Source organism: Aulonocara sp. 'chitande type north' Nkhata Bay, linkage group LG22 (genome assembly GCF_057382095.1).
Source record: "Aulonocara sp. 'chitande type north' Nkhata Bay isolate Kocher_YH1m ecotype deep benthic linkage group LG22, A_spYH_male_GT1.1, whole genome shotgun sequence".
Taxonomy (NCBI): Eukaryota; Metazoa; Chordata; class Actinopteri; order Cichliformes; family Cichlidae; genus Aulonocara; species Aulonocara sp. 'chitande type north' Nkhata Bay.
Genome location: NC_141364.1, coordinates 34,262,047 through 34,281,633, shown reverse-complemented (window position 1 = coordinate 34,281,633; position 19,587 = coordinate 34,262,047). Strand labels below are relative to the sequence as shown.

The window sequence follows — 19,587 nt, the reverse complement described above, 5'->3', positions numbered from 1 at the left end:
AAAAAAACCCTGCAAGTTACAAGTACAAGTTTTGACCCTATTTTTCTTCCTTTCATCTGATTGGCCAGTGTCATGTCAATCACAAATGTAACTATCCAATCAGAGAACAGATGGGTTTGGCTGTCGGAGGGGTGCTTTTTTGGACTGCAGGTCCTTGAAGGGTGATACAGTTTGAAGCTGGAGGATCTCTATATAAATATCCGATAGCAGTTAGGTCCCCTAACTTTCAGCAGCTGTTGAAAGGATAAAGTTGTGCTATATCAGTGGTTAGAAATACCATTATTATTTTAGGATTAGTTTAACACAAAGTCTGGGCTGACCCGGGACCATTGCTGTGAGTCACAGTGCGCAGCATAAAGGTCCTTTCACATCGGATGCAGGGGAAAGCGCATCAAATCAGACTTCTCTGACCCTCTGCGACCATCTATCCAATCATGGTGTGACGGTGTGAACGGCACAAATCCGATATCTTCAAATCCGATCTGGGTCACTTTGGTATGTGGTGCTGAATCCGATACATATCCGATGTTTTAGAAAGCGACTGCTGTTTGACGGTCACGTCGCATTAAATCCGTCTTTTACGTCACCGACACAAGACAGACGCCGACTATCAGCGCCCGACATGGTGAACGCTTCTATCCAGGGAAACTGCTGGGAAGACAGCGTTGGAGAAACGTGAACATTTTCTTTGTACTGTATAATCTGCAGATTCTGACAGAAATCTGCAGCTAGAAGCAGCGCTCCTCTGAAACAGCAGTAAGGATCATTATTAGGACAAATGTAAATAACAAAACTTTATAACTTAAAGCAAAACTGGGAAATGTAAAGTCTGAAGTCTTTACATTAAGGCCATCAGTCACACATCCTGTTGCTCTGGGTCTAAACAGAGCGTCGTGTGTGACGTCTTCTTTTGTGCACGCGGCCGCTCTGAGCGTTCACACTAGAGCGCGTTTGATCAAAAAATCTGAATTGAGCATCAAGACCTGCAGAGTGAACGTAGCCTCAGACTGTTTCTTGAGTTTTACAGTTAGGAATATGTCTCTGTCTACAACGTGCCGTCTCTCAAGACAGTCAAAACCCTTTAACTGGAACTTGATCAGTCAGGCTAGAATCAAAAGTACTGATGTCATCAGGACATTTCCACACTGAGCCAACACCTCTCTGTTACAGAGCTGAGGACGCCTTTGTGCCCAATATCTAGAATAAATATCTACATTTAACCTACAATGACAAAACCAACTCAAAGTGCTCTGACTAAATCGAGTTTGTGCGATTGTCTCTACATTGTGACTGATGAGACTACAAACCATTATACACATTTAACAATTAAATGATCTGACAAACACATTTTATTTCCAAATTAAGAAGCAAATTATGTGAGTAATTATGAAGATAATCACTCTGTTTCTGACTCGCTGCTCATGCAGCAACTGAACAGCCTCCTCAAAGATCTACAAAAAGAAGCGAGGGCCCTAACGACACAGTTTCTCGGCCTGTCTTTCTGGGAACCTGTGGATCCATTTTGTGCGTTGTCCTCACTGGCAGATTGTTGCGTTTTGTTCTCACTGGCTGGAGAAACGCTTTTGTTACTTTCTAAACGTCTCAGCGCGTGACCGGAGCCGCTCGATGCTTTTAGCTCTGCTTTTAATAGCTCCACAACGGCTGCTACAAAAGTCGCGTCACCCTTTTCCATCACAAACTGAAGCACGTATTTGGATCCAAATATGCGACACAGGTCTTTGTACATTATGATGTACAAGTTTTTTACAGTTTTTAGAGGAGTCAAGTCTCCCCCAATCTTCTCTCTTATATCAGTCACTATCTGCTGAAAATTCAGCTTTACAGCAGTTGTTTGTGTTTTCTCAGAAACGTGAGCGACTAAATTTGCAAGACACAATATGAGAAAGGTATCGGTCTCTGCGGGCGCAGGAAGCGCCCCAGACGAGCACTGCGGGGCGTCGCTACATTTTTCTTCACTCTCTGAACTCTCACGGTCAAGATTTTGGACATCAGTGATTTGAAATGCATCACTGTTGCCCTCGCTACCCACATCTCCCTCACCTACACAAGCTGGAGTCTGTGTGCTTTTAAAAGTCTCTGCAGACTCTGGTTTAAAGTCGTCATCTTCCTCAGAGTTTGGCGAGTCAACAATGCTGTAGCTGCGACTCTCACCATCTACAAAAGGGGGAGCTAAGGTCTTTGTAAAGTCCTTTAAAATGTTCGCTACACTGTGAACCATCCCAACAAAGTTTGTTGGGGATGTGGATCTATCTGATTGCAAGGACGTGGACCCTGTGATACGACTCAGGGCTGAGTTTACGTTCTTTGCAATCGACACTGAAAATAAAGTCAGTAGTTTGTCTGAGTCACAAGACCGCCGTTGCCCAAAACCCAAGACCCAACCGAAGCAGTAATGAAAGATGTTTCTGAGGCTGGCCTGAATATCATCCTCTGTCACCCTGCAGTCACTGCACCCATCAAGCAGAGGTTCAACCTTCATCCTGAAAAGGGAGAGAAGAGAAACGTAGTCATCTTCCCACACTATCACTGCTTTGTCCAAATCTACAGGCGTCATTAAAAGAAACCACATGGACGACTTCACACGTGATGTAAACGAAGCAATGCTGTGTCCTCTGAAAAACCCCTCCGTCACCAGGATTACCCGATGAACCATCTCATGTAAAACGTCTAAGAAGAAGAAAGACTGAATCTGTGTTAGGCCCTACTCTGTTCTCATTGTACATGCTTCCTTTAAGCGCTATCTTTGAGAAATATCACATCGCTTTTCATTATTATGCCGATGACATTCAGATCTACTTTGAGTTAAATGATGACCTAGCTTTGTCCTTGAATTGTTTTCGAGAGTGCATGTGTGAGGTCAGGCAATGGCTCCTGGCAAATACTCTTATCCTCAATGATAAGAAAACTGAAATTGTGGTCTTTGGCAGTGACGTCCTTCGTGCCAAACTTCGTGATGCTTTTGGTTTTCTCACTAGTTCCTTTTCCGACACTGTTAGGAATCTGGGCGTGTTACTTGACAGCTCTTTTAAACTTGATAAACAAGTGTCTGCTGTTGTTAGATCCAGTTTTTACCAACTCCGCCTTATTTCTAAGGCCAGGCAGTATATCCCGCATAAAGACCTGGAAAAGCTCATCCATGCCTTTGTAACTTCGAGACTGGATTACTGCAATTCACTCTATTTTGGTCTCCACTCTGCCCTCCTTCACAGATTACAGACAGTCCAAAATGCTGCTGCACGCATTCTAACCAAAACTAGGAAGTTTGCCCACATTACTCCCGTCCTAGCTGATTTGCACTGGTTGCCTGTGAAATACCGTATCCAATTTAAAATTCTGCTGTTTACTTTTAAAATCACTAACAACACAGCACCGAGCTATCTTAAGGAACTCTTAAGCTCATATGTTCCTGCTAGGGCTTTAAGATCATCCTCACAGTTACTGTTGGTGCAGCCTAGATCTCGGTTGAAATCTAGAGGTGATCGAGCGTTTGCTCTGGCTGCACCAGAGTTGTGGAACAACCTTCCAATTGGCATCCGGGCGTCTGACTCTATTCAGTCTTTTAAATCACCGCTTAAAGCGTATTTGTTTAATCTTGCTTTTTCTACCGGTTAAATGCTGGCCTTGTTTGCAGCGATTTATTCTATTAATTTTCCTATCATGCTTTTATTTGCGCTGTGCATGTCATATCGCCATTGTGTTTTGATGGCATAGTTATATTGTGCTGGTGGCTTTTTCCTGTGAACAAATTTTACACTTTTATTTTTTGTTTTTATGAAATTATACTTGTGTTCATTTGTTTTATGTTAAGCACTTTGGCATGCCGTTGGCTTTTAAATGTGCTCTATAAATAAAGATTGTTGTTGTTGTTGTTGTTGAATGAAACTGTTTGATAAAGCAAGCTTTAGATTTACCGGTCAGCGGAGCTTTCTTTGTCTCCACGATCATGGCGATGTGGGCAGCATGAAACCTGTCGGCGTATGACTTTATACACTACGGTGCTAATGTGCCCTATGAGTGCTCGGCACATCTCGGTCAGCAGATCGACGACATCCGAGGAGACGTCATCGGTGGCTAATGCCGTCCACTGTCTGAAAGAAAAACATTGAGACTGGTTGAGCGAAACAAACCTGTAACCAGTGAATATGTCTGTGTATGCTGGTAACTGTCTCGCTGACTTTGAGCTTGTGACTTACCTGAGCGATAAATCGTCTAAATAGTTTCTGAGGCATCGTTCAATGTCTCCAAATCTGAACAGAGGCACGCTGAGATGACTGCACCTCGGTTCAGCACGTTCATCTAATGGGATCTAGAAAGAACAGACAGATGTCAGGGAGCAGGCGTTACACATCCAAAATAACAAGAATTAGACCAGCAGCCAATGTAAGGTTTTTGTCACAGCTGCACAAACAGTATTGGTGCTCATTTTGGATGCTTCTGTAACAGTTAGTCCACCAGTACCACTAAGCTTCTCACATATAATCATTGCAATTATTGCATTTTCAAAATGTCTAAAATATTGATGAGAGGTGGTCTGATCAATTTTTCAGAGTCCTACCACGTTCATGTTTCCACAATCTCGTCCGTGAATTCACGTTTTGGCGACAGCTTTGCACAAATGATCACTTTTTCCAATCTTTCACTCTCCGTCCTCACACTAGATCTGGATAGTTGTGTACTTTTGACCATCAGGGGACCTGACGTGACGTCGGTTCGAACGTTCAGCGCCTTTGGCCGTGGCGCATGCGCATGCTTCGCGTTGACTTCACGTGCGGCTTTTCTGTGTAGTTTTCATGGCATAGCTACTGAGACACGCCCACCTGGCAGTACTGCGGTCTTTTGCGCTCCAGGCATCGTTTGAACGTCTTCGAGTGGAAGTTTAGCTGAAATGAAGGACAGTGTCTTTGCTATAAGAAGCGTTTGTTTAGAGAAGGGCGCAGAGTATGGCGCCAACATGTGAACGCAGCTCTCCCAGCCCTGCTTTACAGCTCAGGCCACTAATTAGACAGTTAATGATGATTATGAGTCACCTCGTGAGCCAATGCTATTGGAGGATTTTAAGCATCCTTACCCGAGAGATGAATAATGTTCGTAAATGAACACAAGGTGACGTTAATGTCGAGTTGCGCCGTGCGAGGCTTGAGTCTGGTCGTGAGACCCCCTCACGTCCACATGATGGTGAATACTGTTATTAAAGGATCACCTTGTTGCTGACTGCCTGGCACTGAAGCGTAAACAGCAAGCCTCATTACAACTGAAAGGGCCGGGATTGATTACGGCTGTAGAGCAGCGGTCCCCAACCTTCGCTGCTCCACTGGCCGGTTTAACGTCAGACAGTATTTTCACGGTGTGGCGGATAAATGCAACAAAATAACATGATACGACAAAAACGGTGGTATTTTGTAAATATAACAATAAACGCGAATTAACTGTGTAATGGTGTAACTTTATTAGCCAGTCAAGACTGAGAGTAACATCCTCCATAATGCGCTCTGGTCGCTATGGTAACGTGTAAACCTTTCTTTCAAAATAAGACACACAACTACAACACGGCAAAGACCCAGGGAAACCGAGTTAATTATTAGCCTCAACTCTCACGGCCCGGTACCGGTCTGTGAGTCGTTTGGTACCGGGCCGTGGCCCGGGGGTTAGGGACCGCTGCTGTAGAGAATAGATGAGTCCCTCCGTCTGATGGAAAACTATGACTGTCTGCGTCCTCCACATATAAAATCGATCATTATAAATATTTTTTATGAAGTCTTAGTAACAGAATTTCCTTTTAAGTGTTCAACTTTCTACAATAATGTCCATGAATCCTTTCTATATTTGTTCGTTTTTTCTAAAAAGCGACTAGCAACAAATCTGGCGACTTTTTCTGGTGTTATTGGAGACTTATTTATAATGACTTTTTGACATGAAAGCGCGCATCGCTCCTACTCTCAACAAGCAGCAGGTGCTGCCGTGGGCACCTCACCCGTGCCAAAGCGCTCACAGGCGGAGGATAGTCCTCACGCAGCTGCTATCAGGGTAGGAGATGTTCACATCTTTGCGTCCAAACTGCAAATGAGTGAAGCCGCTGCTTCCGCACTGACTGTAACGCAGTCAGTTCTTCTTTAATGTTATGTTGTTTTGTGGATCACAAGGTTTAAAACTACTTATAAACACACACAGAGAAAGTAACTCCACCAGAGCGCCTATTTCGGGTCACTTTTGCCGGTCCAAGCCCGGGTAAAGGTGCAGGGTTGGAATTGTGACATTAAAACAAAAATTGTTAAAAATTTAATTTGTAGTTCTAAATTCTAAATGCATTTAGGACATTTTTTGCTCACTTTATGTCTCTTCCATGATTTTATTTCTCTCTCCAACAACGTAGGTTACAATTACATTAGCATGACCAATTATGCAAATTAGGCGATGACATCATTTGGCGACTTCTAGCGACTTTTAGGACAACCAATAGCGATTTTCCTTACTGGGGAGTTGGCAACACTGCATCGGAAGCAGCATGTGCTGCTAATGCTAACTGCTAGCTAAAGGCCAAGGATCCAGAATTTGTTGCGCTGGCTGCTGAGCTCTGTGGGGTTTTTCGGCAGCTCTACCTGTACTAGATTCACCTGCTCCTTGTCGTTTCTATCTCTGACTTTATGTCCTCTACAAGAGTTTCTGTTTTTTTATCTTCAAATGTTCAATAAAAACGTATCGCTAATTCAAAATGAAGAAGGCTTTGTAACTATCCCCACTAGTGAAGACTGTGCCATTTCCACAACACTGCCCCCTCTCCCGAGGTCCGCAGCGCTGTTGAAAAGGCTCTGGAGGTCCCTGTATTAAGCACGTAAACCTGTGACACAAAAAATCACCAAACTCGGACAACCACAGACTGTTTTCCTTCGTGGTGATGAAGGAAAACGCTGGGCAGGCATGTAAAAGGGCATTTATTCAGTGTTGCCAACTCCTCAGTAAGGAAAATCGCTATTGGTTGTCCTAAAAGTCGCTAGAAGTCGCTAAATGACGTCATCGCCTAATTTGCATAATTGGTAATGCTAATCTAATTGTAACCTATGTTGTTGGAGAGAGAAATAACATCGTGGAAGAGACATAAAGTGAGTAAAAATGTCCTAAATGCATTTAGAGTTTATTTAGAGCTACAAATTAAATTTCTTTTAGCAATTATTGTTTTTTTTTAATGTCACAATTCCAACCCTGCACCTTTACCCGGGCTTGGACCGGCAAGTGACCCGAAATAGGCACTCTGGTGGAGTTACTTTGTGTGTGTGTGTGTTTATAAGTAGTTTTAAACCTTGTGATCCACAAAACAGCATAACAGTAAAAGAAGAACTAACTGCGTTACAGCACCCGCTGCTTGTTGAGAGTAAAAGAGATACGCGCTTTCACGTCTTTTTTAAGGGGTCTGAAAACTCGCTAAATATAGTGACAAATTCGCTATGTTGGCAACACTGCATTTATTCCCCTCAAAGACCTGCAGTTCAAAAAAGCGCCCCTCCGACAGCCAAACCCATCTGTTCTCTGATTGGATAGTTACATTTGTGATTGACATGACATTGACCAATCAGATGAAAGGAAGAAAAATAGGGTCAGAATTCGTACTTGTAACTTGCAGGTTTTTTTGGCTAAGTCCACACACAAATCTTTTTACACATACAAATCCTGATTTACAAGTACAAAATATTTATGACCACATTTTGAGCCCATAAAAAGGCTCAGCAGTAAAAGTCAGTATTAGGTGTGCAACACTATAACAGCACTAAAGACCATATTTACCTGTGAACGTGGGGACTGCACTTTGATGTGGACCAAAAGAGCCACACCGAGACCCTTCGGAGGACGTGGTCTGTGGAGCGGTTGGTTTATAGTGTGATGGGATTTGAGTTGTCCACCAGGTATCTGGTGTATTTTAGCTCAATGCCATCCTGTAGCCAGGGATGCTTTGCATTCTGGGACACAGCACCCGCCTTTCTTTCTCTTGCCCCAGACAAATCTGACCAATACGAGGACTAAATGTGGTGTGTAGTGACACATTTTTCTGTTTTTGTCCCTGAGAAGAAAACCCTGGGATAAAGCTACAAGTTTACAAACTTATCAACTGACCAAATGTAACGAACTATAGGTGTGCAAAGACCTTTAGATGGCGTCGAGTGTTTCCATTGAGACACTGTGGACAGCGATACTTTAAACTGAAGAAGACAGCAAACCAAAACAAAGCAGCAGGATGTTGTTTTATTGGGTTTTTCACCCAGCTCTACAAAATGTAAACATGGATTTGTTCTTTGTTTTTCAGGCTTGGGGGATTTTGTATTTTCTTCCTATGTATGTAGATACATATATGTGTGTTTGTAATGGTGACAAATGTATTGGTAGCTGTGTCACGGGGCTGTGATACGTTTTAAATCTTATATATTGTAGAGCGGGTTGAATGACAGTGGAAGGAGCTGTATAAATATGCTTTCACAACATCTATTGAACACTGTGCAGCTTTATATTCAAACTCACGTTCTTCTTTCTTATCTTAGGTTCGTACACTTTTTCCATTCCAAGTGTAACTAACATGTAACATTAACTGTAGATGTGCAGCTAGAAAGGCGCGTTTGTCCGTCTTTTTGGCTCGTGGCTGATGTGCCTTCACCTTTAAGAGGTGCTGGAATGGGAGCTTTCAGCGCTGTTGCCTGTTATGTAAGACCTTGGCTGTGGCGCTCAGAGCTGCGTGGTCCCTGGGCTGTTCCACTGCCAACAAGCACAGGAGGTTTCATCACCCTGCTGTTTCAAAGGGCCCTCTGGACTCTGGATATTATTCAGCACTGCTCTGTAGTTTGCCTAGTTTGCCTCCTTTCCTCTCTCCTTTACACCAGCCATCTGTCATCCTCCCTAGTAGTCTCTCTCTTTTAAACCCTCTCCTCATTTGCTCTCCTCTTCTGCTGACTCATTGCACTCTCTGAAATTATAATGCACTGAAATAGCCGACTCCCTTTCTGTCTGTCTGTCCCTCTCTCTCTCTCACGCACGCACGCACGCACGCACACACGCACACACACACGCACACACACACGCACACGCGCGCGCGCACACACACGCACACGCGCACACACGCACGCACACACACACGCACGCACACACACACGCACACACACACGCACGCACGCACACACACACGCGCGCACACACACACACACACACACACACACACACACACACACACAGTGTTATTGCACCATTTTGTTTTTATATCTGCTTGTCCTCTGTGGTTTGCACTTCACTGAGAGTGTGCCTGACAAGAACCTGTGAGCGTGGATTAGGCACTCAGATTTGGTTATAATGGTGGAAGCAAGTGAACTTCCATTATAGTGGGAGCGAGGCATGACGGTTGGGAATCATTTTCCCTGGTGGTGGTCTGCAAAAACATAATGTTTGAATTTTAGTCGCCATCATGGCAGCAGAGCACAGGTTCAGTATTCAGAACCAAATGATGACGTCAGATATGAAAAGTTGTCTGTTGGAACAAATCGCCTTTAATGATCAAAGGCACCAGTTTAAATTCATTAAGGCTTTATCCACGTACCAGTTCAGCTGTCACAGTGTGGGGAAGAAACATTTAGCTTCCTTGTCCATTGTTGGCATGAAAGGTGGCTGCAGGGTTAGCATATTCGTCCACCTTTTTATCTCCATGCCGTTTATCCATCTGTTTTCTTCCACTTAACTGCAGCCAGGTCACAGGGACAGCAGCTTAAGCACAGTAGCCCAGAGCTCCCTCTCATCAGACACTTCCTCCAACTTATCCAGGTGGGAGGACTGAGGCTTTTCCAGGCCAGCTGAGGGTGACTGAAGTTCTCACCCTATCTCTAAGGGGAGAGGCCAGACACCCTTCCAAGCTGATTTCAACCTCTTTTGCCCACAATCTAATTATTTTGGTCACTAACCAAAGCTCGTGGAACAGGAACATAGATCATCGGGTATCAGGCCCTGACATACATTTTGTCCTTGACCCAGAATGAGCACTCCAGCCTTTTCCTGCCTCAGACTTGGACTAATTCTCATCTCTGCTGCTTTAAACTGTTCTGCAGACCACTTCAGTGTGGAGGTCATCACCTGATGAGGCCAACAGCATCCACAAAAGCAGAGATAAAATTCTGAGCCTACCAAACGGAAGCCTTCCTCCACTTACCCCTACAGTTCATAAAAATTATGACTAGACTCTGTGACAAAAGGGAAGGCCTGACGAAGTGCAACACCCACCGAGATCGAGTTGGCAGCAATGCTGACCGAGCTCTCACTGAATGGTGTGTATGAATGGGTAATATACCCCAAACTCTTGAAGCACCTGAGAAGGTATTCAATGTTTCTATAATTAAATATGCAGCCAAGGATGATTGTTTGTATATGTTCATTTAAACACAGATTAAACAGATTAAACACAGATCTTTGTCCCACACGCCATCAGACTGTATAACTCCTCTCTGGAGGGGAGAGGGAGGGGAAACAGGAGGACAAAGGAGGGGGGAACAACTAAGCTGTAGTGCCTCTTCACCTCACTGTGCAATACTTTTTGTAAATAGTCAACAGTGCAATAGACTCAATACTTGAAATGTGCAATTCACTTGTATTTTTATTTTTTATTCCTATTTATTCTATTTATCCCCTTCGTATATTTTATTTATATTGTCTCTGTATTTATATATATGTGTGTGTATGTATATGTATATATATATATATATATATATATATATATATATATATATAATATTCTGTAACTCTGTAACTTCTGTCGGTGCTGTGCTTTTTTGGAAATCGAATTTCCCAGAGGAACCCACCCGAGGGATTAATAAAGTTCTATCTAATCTAATCTAATCTAATCTAATTAAGCAGAATTTTCAGAGTACTTGAACCTTCATCTCACCAAATGGGGTCCATGAACACTTTAGAGGGAATAAACTTTGTCGTATCTCAGGTGGGTTTGGGGATTTATCCCCTATAAACAGTTAGGAATTGTCCCAGGTTAGAGATGGATTTCTCAACAGTCCTGGGTGCTCTTGGTCATAATTTTCTTTCATGATACTCCAAATGTTTTCAATATGTGAACAATCTGGACCAGGGGTGGAAATTAGCAGCCACCACTGGCCAAATGCGGGTAAAATTTATAAAGTGGCGTGTAAATTTGAACAATGCACAAACCACCGTGGCTCCTGACCTGCTGGGGGCAGCAATGTGCCTGAGTTGCTGCTAGTCTGCTCTAAACGCCGTCATGTGATCCGAGCAGGTACTAAAATGTGACGTCAGTAGCGTCAGTCGATGAGTCGTGAGCGCGTCTCTTTCACGAAAATTTAAACCGCCAGTTTTGAAACTGGGCAGCGAGGGACATGGTTGCAAAAAACAATGCACGCAAAGCCACAGACTGAGCAGCAGGTATGTCGTCGCCTCGACGTCCATCTTTTTTGTAGCGTTTGTGTCGCTTACTAACTGCGTCACGGGACGCTTGGGTGCGTTGCTATGGCGACAACCACGCAGCTTCGATCCGAGCAGGTACTAACGGAAAAGGGGCTTTAAAAGGAAGCAGTAACTTTAGTAATGTGGCGTTGCATTTGTGGAGTTGAGCAGGCGGCAGAAACAAACACTCTTCTCAAGAGGTTTTACGTTAAACGGCAGTTTTAAAATGAAAAAATGGAAAAGAGGTGACAACCGTGAGATACACGACTTCCAGCAGCAAGACTGATAGCTTTACTGTAGGCACAAAATACTCTAAATTAGAGGTCATCAAAGACCGGGGATCATCTAAAGGCCACAAAGAGGTGAAATGCATCATTCAAGGAATTGCGGTCCTGGAGAAAACAGGCTGTGTTGTGTTGCATCAATTTTTAATTTCCACCCTTGGTCCGGGCTTCAGGCAGTCCATTCCAGCACCATGACTCGTCCACTATGAGGCCATGCTGTTGTAATAAATGTGGTTTAGCATTGTTTTGCTGACATAAGCAAGGTTTCCCTGAAAAAGATGTAATCTGATGGGAGCATATTTTGCTTTGAAACCTGTGTATACTTGTCATCATTGATGATGCACCTCATACCAGCCAACATGCAGGCTTTTGAAATGAGTGCCGATAACAAGCCTCCCGTTTAGCCTGCGGGACGCAGCGTCCATGTCTTACCCAAATCGGATTTTAGTTCCTTTGACCTTTGACCTTTGACCGAACAGAAGAAAAACATCTTTGCCTTTTCATTCCAGAATAATGCTTTTTTTCCTCTCTTTTTTTAGCGCAGGACCCAATCATGGGCATCCAGTATTGAATGTTGGCCTTGTCCACTGTGCACACAGATTCCTCTGGATTCTTGGGTTCTTGTGATATTGTTGTAGATCCCAAATATTTGCAGTTTCATTTGATGTATTTTAATCTGAAATTGTTCCAAGATTTTGGGAGTTTTTGCATATTGCTAAATCTCTGCTAATCTGCGTCTGAAGTAGTTTGCCTCTCTAAGATACACGTTCTGTACTCAGTCATTTTAATACCCTTACCCACATCTAAATGTTCTTGTAGATGTGTATTTTTAGAAATACTTCATTTTCCAGCCTTTGTAGCCCTGTCCAAACTTTTGAGACATGTTGCTGCGTCACATTGAAAATCAGCCAACATTTTACATGAAATACATTGTCTGTGCTTTCTGTGAGATTCATATATGGATTCAATATTTGCAAATTACTGCTTTGTGTTTTTATTTACATTTGCACAGCATTTCTGAGATACACTGTCTAAAACTCCAGGTAGTTGAGTGAAGATATGGAGAAACCTCTTTAGTTTCTTTGTAGTTTGCTGTCACCATGGTGAGCAACACAGAGTTTTTAAGGTCAAACTGATAAATAATTCCAATGTTCATTTGTGTTGCAGTGTTCATCGAGATGAGCCTTTGGGATGGGTTTTATAGCCTGCATTTAACTTTCTTCCCTCCATATTTTCCATTTCATTAAAGAAAGTTAATCAGTCAAGGTCTACTTGTTAGCCTAATTTCACCTTTTTGTGCAGATGCACTCTATACAGCTGAGCAAACTGACTGCTGACAAAGATTAGAGCGAAAATTGCTTATGTTTGCAACTCACTCCCTTTTAAGTGATCAAACTGTTGTTTTTCATGAAGGAAGATGAAAACAAATTGGCACCAGACCAGAATACAAATGTGAATTACTGTTGGCAGCCTGTTGGCAAGAAAAGATTGGCCACGGTCAAATTTCCTCAACTAACAAACGAGCTCACACACTACCAGCAAACCTAACTTATCTTAGCTGATGTTGATGGTGTGAGTGTGAGCAGTTTCCCTGGCTGGGAGTCCGGGGGATGCAGTAATGTGACCCAGCACTAATGTAGAATGAGATAATGGGGATATTTATCAGGGAAGACAGCAGTGAAGACCTTACACTTGGCTTTAGATATTCAAAATGTGCTCATTACTCTGCTATACCACCCTGTCTTATGTAGCGACTTACAGTTTTATTGTTCCTTCAGGGGCCGTGAATGTAGCACAACACAAAGGCCTCTTCTAGACTTGCAGCTGTGCATGAGGCTTCAGCTGGACTCACTGCCCTAGTTTGGCCACACACACACACACACACACACACACGCACACACACACACACACACACACACACACACACACACACACACACACACACACACAGAATTGAAAGAGTGACACAAAGCTTTCAGGTTAAACAAGTAATGTGAAAACACTGAATATCGACACTGACTAAAAAAGACCCCGTTTGTCCTACTTGTTGCAGTTGGTGTTATTACTTTTATGATGTGCTCCAGATTTCCAAAACTGGGTGTTGTGGTTAAAACCAGCATTTTTGTCGGGGCTCCAAGATGCCTTGAGTGAGTTACATCTTGCCAGAGTGGTTGTAGTCACTTCCAAGAGGATATGGGTTGGAAAAAGGAATTGATTTTAAGAATAATATGACTTTCGCTTGGATGGTCAAAACTTGTTTCAAAACCCAAAGAAAATTCATGCACAACCTCTGTCAGGAACATATTTGAGGGGAGTTCTCTTTGGTGGTTTCCATCGTTTGGTAATTTAAGCATCCTAATTTTACGAGGATATGTGATTTCAAAAGGATAAAACTGACGTGAATCTCTATGACGTGGAATTATTAAGATGGTTACAAACTATTCTTTGGAAAGACGTTGAGTTGTTCCTCCCACTCTGCATTGGAATTACTTGGTGCTCTAAATAGAGGACATTATCTCAGGTTCTTATTCATGAGAAAAGAAGGCAGTTGGAATTTGACAGATTTAATGGTTCCTACGCTCACCTGACTCCAACAATCCTGTGTAGCAACAGAATCAGACGGCTGATGCAAGCAGGTGACCTCCAAAGCATTTCGGTGAGGAGCTCGGTTATTTGGGAGGGACTCAGGGAAGCGCTGCTGCTCTTCTCTCCATCAGAAGCCTGCTGAGGCAGCTTGTGTGTTCGACTAGGATGGGCCTCCTAGGTCAGGTGTTTCGGGCATGTCTGTGTGATGGTTTATGGTGATATGCTAGCTCTCTCTGATGGTTTGCACTGAATTTCATTTTGCTTATTTTTCAGAACTTTTAATGGCTGTAGTTTCACTTTGGGTTTAAGGTTTCAGTGCAGTAGTAGTATTACTGCCATCTTCTGGAGGATGGGATGCATTGTTCACTCTCAAGTGCCGGCACAGAAGGCGAAATGGATTTAGACCTGAAAGAAGCTCAAACTAATTTGATTGTTTAAAGCATTTCATGTTGAGAGACGACATCCAATGTATGCCACAGCAGAAGAGGTTGTTTATAACAGTAAATGGTATATGGCTGTGGCTCTGCAAACTTCAAACCTGCTTAACATCCAGAAGAACTCTCACTGTGCAGTTCAGCTGCTGCTACAAAAAGCAGTGAAGCTCAATGCTACGAGTAGGGTTAGAACTAATGTGCTTTTTATACAATCTAAAGGTGACATTTTTAACATTTTCTCCAGTGTTTGCTGGCCCTCATTTTCGTAAAATTGCATGAATTGAATGAAACAGTCACACGAATGGCCTGCTCAACGTCCTTTAATACGACTCTGGTAGCGATCATTCTGTTCCTTCTGGCACAAAAGAGAAGATACCAGTCCTACTGATGAGTTAAGGACTTTGCAGAGCCCTCTCCAGCTCCACTGGACAGGTGTCTGTCTTCTGGAATCTCCTCTTGCAGAGTGATTACAGACAGAGCAGGTCTGGCTGTGCACAGCAATGGCGATGATAGCTGACCTGAGCATCGCGTCCAGACTGTGGAGGATTTGTTCGAGCACAGAGTGAAACAAACAAATATCTTTCATAGTTGTGATGTTGGAGATGATCTACAGAGAATGAAGGCCTGACATGGGATTAGGGCTGGGCGATATGACCCAAAATTCATATCTCGATATTTTTTAGCTGGATGGCGATATAAGATATATATCTCGATATTTTTTTAAAGCCATAAAGTAAGAACAAAAAGAGAGTTCTTAGTCAAAGCTGTGTCCCAGATGTCACACAGGCACTTTTATTAACATAGAGCAGATGTACATAAAATTTACTCAAAAATAAATTATGAGCATTTGCTCCGACCATCAAGCGGTGCAGCTCCGTAGCTTACCAACAGATTGCTGAGCGCCGTCCATCCATCCATCCATTCGCTACCGCTTATCCTTTTCAGGGTCGCGGGGGGTGCTGGAGCCAATCCCAGCTGTCATAGGGCGAGAGGCGGGGTACACCCTGGACAGGTCGCCAGTCTGTCGCAGGGCTAACACACAGGGACAGACAACCATTCATACTCACATTCACACCTAGTGACAATTTGGATTATCCAATTAACCTATCCCCACAAGCTGCTGAGCGCCGTGTTCCACAAAAAATCGGTTCGCGGCCATCAAGCACAACCAGAATTCATACATAAGGCGCGCTGTCAACTTTTGAGAGAATGAAAGGATTTTAGTCCGTGCAGCACCTCTGGGCTGCATGGCGTTAGCGTGGTTAGCTCGTTAGCGTGGTTAGCTAGCTAACACGTTGACGCCGTCCAGTAACTCGTTAACGGAGATTTGCCGTGTCCATCTTGTCGTTGCCTGCAGGTGAAGCGATGGGGGAGGAGGGGGAGCTGTGTTCATTGAAGGAGAGGCGAGGCCGAGTAACGTTGTGTAAAGACGAAAGTGGACGAAAGAGAGGCAAACTTGCGGCTCCACAAGTATAATTGTAACCTAACATAGACTATATCGATATAAACGATATTGTCACATCTTATATCTCGTATAAAAATATATTGATATTTTTTAAAAACTCGATATATCGCCCAGCTCTACATGGGATTAAATGTATTTTAGAGATTCTTTGTTTTTGACTTTCTGTGCTGGATGGGTCCAGAGTGGACAATGAGCATGGATTCAGACTTGTTTCCCACCTGTTCACAGGGGCTTATTTTTTCATGACACAATTTGTATTCCTTATTTAAAATAGCTCATCTGTATCTGTTCACGGAAATATTTAACGTCTATACAAGGCTCGACATTTCTTATAAAATATTTGCCTAATTACAGAAAACTGTACATTCATTAAGACTTGAGAAGCTGTCCTGTAATCAAACCATTCCTGGTGACCCTGAATCCTCCCTTAGCTATGGTGCAATAGGCCTACGCTGCTGCGGGTTTCCCATCATGCACTGGCTGTTTCTTCTTCTCTGACGTCTTATCATTCACTGTTTGTGTTTATACACTACTTTGCATTTGATCATTAGTTATTATTAATCTCTGTCTCTCTTCCACAGCATGTTTCTTGTCCTCTCTTCTTCCCCTCACCTCCAACCAATCACAGCAGATGGCCCCGCCCCTCCCTGAGCCTGGTTCTGCTGGAGGTTTCTTCCTGTTAAAAGGGAGTTTTTCCTTCCCACTGTCGCCAAAGTGCTTGCTTGTAGGGTCTGTTCCTTACAATATAAAGTTGCTTGACACAATGCTTTTATTTGGGGCTGTATAAATACAGTTAAATTGAGTTGAAGCCAGGTTTTGTTTTGTTTTGTTTTTTAATGCTGAAATTTGACATTTTAATAATTTTACGAGTGAGAAAAAATATCTTAGGTGTTTATTTGTTTGTTTTCTTAGTTTAAAAAAATTGTTTTGGTCCATTGATGTAAAAACAAAAGCAGAATTTGATGTGGATACAGTCCTTGGAGCAGGAGAGGGAAAATAGCAAAGCGCCTGCCAAACTATGTGCAGGAAGGGAGAAAAGGAGGCGATCGAGAGGCTCAGAGAATGAAGGAAGTACTGGATTAAAAAAACAAGGCTGAGAAACATATTGTGAAGCTATTTTCCAAATGCTGGGATCGCAGATCACAATCAAAGCACACACATGTTGTATCAGCCTTCAGGCTGGTGGCAGAAGCAGCTTTTTGCCTTCTAATAACACATTAGAGCCCATTGATTTCAATGTTTGTTTTTCTATTTTGGTCTTAATTGGAGGCTGGCTCTGCCCTGGCACCATCTCCACCCCCTCTTTCTGTGTGGTTTCTCAGGTCAGAACTGATTTCTTCTCAGTCTCTGCAGTCCATACGCTGCCTTAATTAGCCACAGATCCAGCAATATGACTCAATATGTCTTTGTTACATTCTCCAGAATGGATGTCCAGGGGATACGGGAAGTAACAACGAGTGTCGAGGACACGAGGAGGCTGAATCGGAGCAAAATCAAAACCCACTGTTTTAGGAAACAAACACACCTTCAGCCTGTTTGTGTTTTCAAAAGCAAAGAGAAACGCTTCAAAAAGCTTCTAAAGAAGGATGTAGTTAGTGTAACACGCTCTTCACCACAGAGCAGCCATAAACCTGCAGCATACTGTAAGGACTGAAGTGCTCCACTCTCTCTGACCTTAAGTGCTCCCAGGCCTCAGTGCTGAGAGGAGTCAGCTGCATTGAAGGGTGGTACCTCAGCCTGGAGGAGAGCACAGACCACACCCACACAGGAAACAGTCGGTCTGTTATGGCTTCTGATCAAACGGGATTGGTGAGGTCAATGACTGTAAGAGGAACGCAAAGGTTCTTCTAATCACAATAGTTGTGACGTTGTTGTTTGGAGATATAGATGTTAAGGAAGTTCATTCAGCTTTCAGTAAAGAGGATCGATTTGAAAAACCATGTAATGCCTGTGCTGTCCAAGGAATGACCATCAGCTGTTGTCCAGGTAGCTCCCTCAGGTGATCTGGAGCAGGTTTCCTAGTTATTCCCATTTAAATCCACTTTAATGTGGTCACTTAAAATGTCTTATTCCAGAGTCACCACTTTAGAGGGTGGAGCAGAGCAGGTAATCTACACCCTGGCAGGTTGGGGGTTCAGTCAGTGTGGGAAATATGCTTGGATACGATACTAACTCCAAGTTCCTCCGATACATCTGTCAGTGTGTGAATGTTAGAAAGCACTTAGAAAAAGGATGAATGGGTGAATGCAGTTGTATAAATCACTTTGATTGTTCCAGTAGAGTTAAAAAACACCGTGAAAGAGTCGATTGGTGGATTATAAGGTCGGGTAGCGTTCCTGACACGACTGTTACAGGATCTGCTTCACGCCTGAGCCAGGGATGATTTACACTTTAGACAAATGTGTTATCAGCTCCACTTATGGATCCACACAGATGATGATGATGATGATGATGACTATTTCACTTCATTTATACTTCTTTTAGTGGCTTCAAGTTCAGTTCAGTTCATTTTTATTTCAAACACGTGCCTTCACAATCATTACAAACTATTATTCCATTATTTGTTTGAAAAGGAGTAGGTAGAAGTATTTACTTATTTGTCCCTGCCCCCTTAAGTTTTACCTCTCATTCATTTAATTGTTTTTTTTGTCTTAAATTAAACAAACAACATATGCAACAAAAATAAAGCAAAACAAAACAAAACATACATCAATCAAAAACAAGAAATTAGCAAGCCCCTCCACAGTATAGTTTCTTTCATATGATAAATACAGAATGTGTATATTTGCAGATACACAAGTTATGGAAAAACAAACAAACCAAAACCAAAAAAACCAAAAAAGAACCGCAACACCATTACCAGCAACATTACCGTCCTGGGTTAACCCCGTTTTCTTCATTCTTATACTTATTTAAAATTAGGTTTTTATATTTTACTTTAAACTGTTTTATGTTTTGACTGTCTTTTATTTCTTCTGTTAGACTGTTCCATAATTTAACTCCTGCAATTGAGATTGACATAGTTCTTAAAGTTGTTCTAGCACTTTGTATTTTTAAATTCCACTTCCCTCTTAAGTTATACCCACCTTCTCTTTCTATGAATAATTTACAGATTTCTTTGGGAAGCAATTTATTTCTGACTTTATACATTATTTGCGCTGTTTTAAGCTTCACCAAGTCTTGGAATTTAATAGCTTGCATTTTGACAAAGAGTGCATTTGTATGGTCCCTGTACCCTACATTATTTATTAATCTAATGGCCCTTTTCTGTATTATAGTTATTGTTTGTGTGTTACTTTTGTATGTGTTTCCCCAGACCTCTACACAGTAGCTCATATATGGCAGTAGTAAAGCACAGTATAAAATG

General features: G+C 42.6%; 2 protein-coding genes across 3 annotated transcripts in view; one reads left to right on the top strand and one right to left on the bottom strand.

The window, feature by feature from the left end:
• thrb (thyroid hormone receptor beta) overlaps window positions 1–19,587 on the top strand; it is a 116,119-nt gene that overhangs the window by 34,774 nt on the left and 61,758 nt on the right. The gene's annotated exons all lie outside the window — the stretch shown is intronic.
• LOC147304546 (uncharacterized) lies at window positions 1,327–5,504 on the bottom strand. The gene is made up of 5 exons (XM_086281001.1): window positions 5,090–5,504; window positions 4,577–4,901; window positions 4,215–4,327; window positions 3,933–4,109; window positions 1,327–2,501 (listed from the first exon to the last, which is right to left on the bottom strand). The coding sequence occupies exons 2-5, from the start codon at window positions 4,583–4,585 to the stop codon at window positions 1,397–1,399; spliced, it is 1,404 nt and encodes a 467-aa protein (XP_086137127.1). The 5' UTR covers window positions 4,586–4,901; window positions 5,090–5,504; the 3' UTR covers window positions 1,327–1,396.

Bases quoted from the DNA above. Each gene is read 5' to 3' on its own strand.
- LOC147304546 (XM_086281001.1), bottom strand. The intron at 4,110-4,214 runs GTAAGTCACAAG...TTTTTCTTTCAG, and splicing joins TTAGACGATTTATCGCTCAG to ACAGTGGACGGCATTAGCCA. The intron at 2,502-3,932 runs GTAAATCTAAAG...CTCCCTTTTCAG, and splicing joins AAAGAAAGCTCCGCTGACCG to GATGAAGGTTGAACCTCTGC.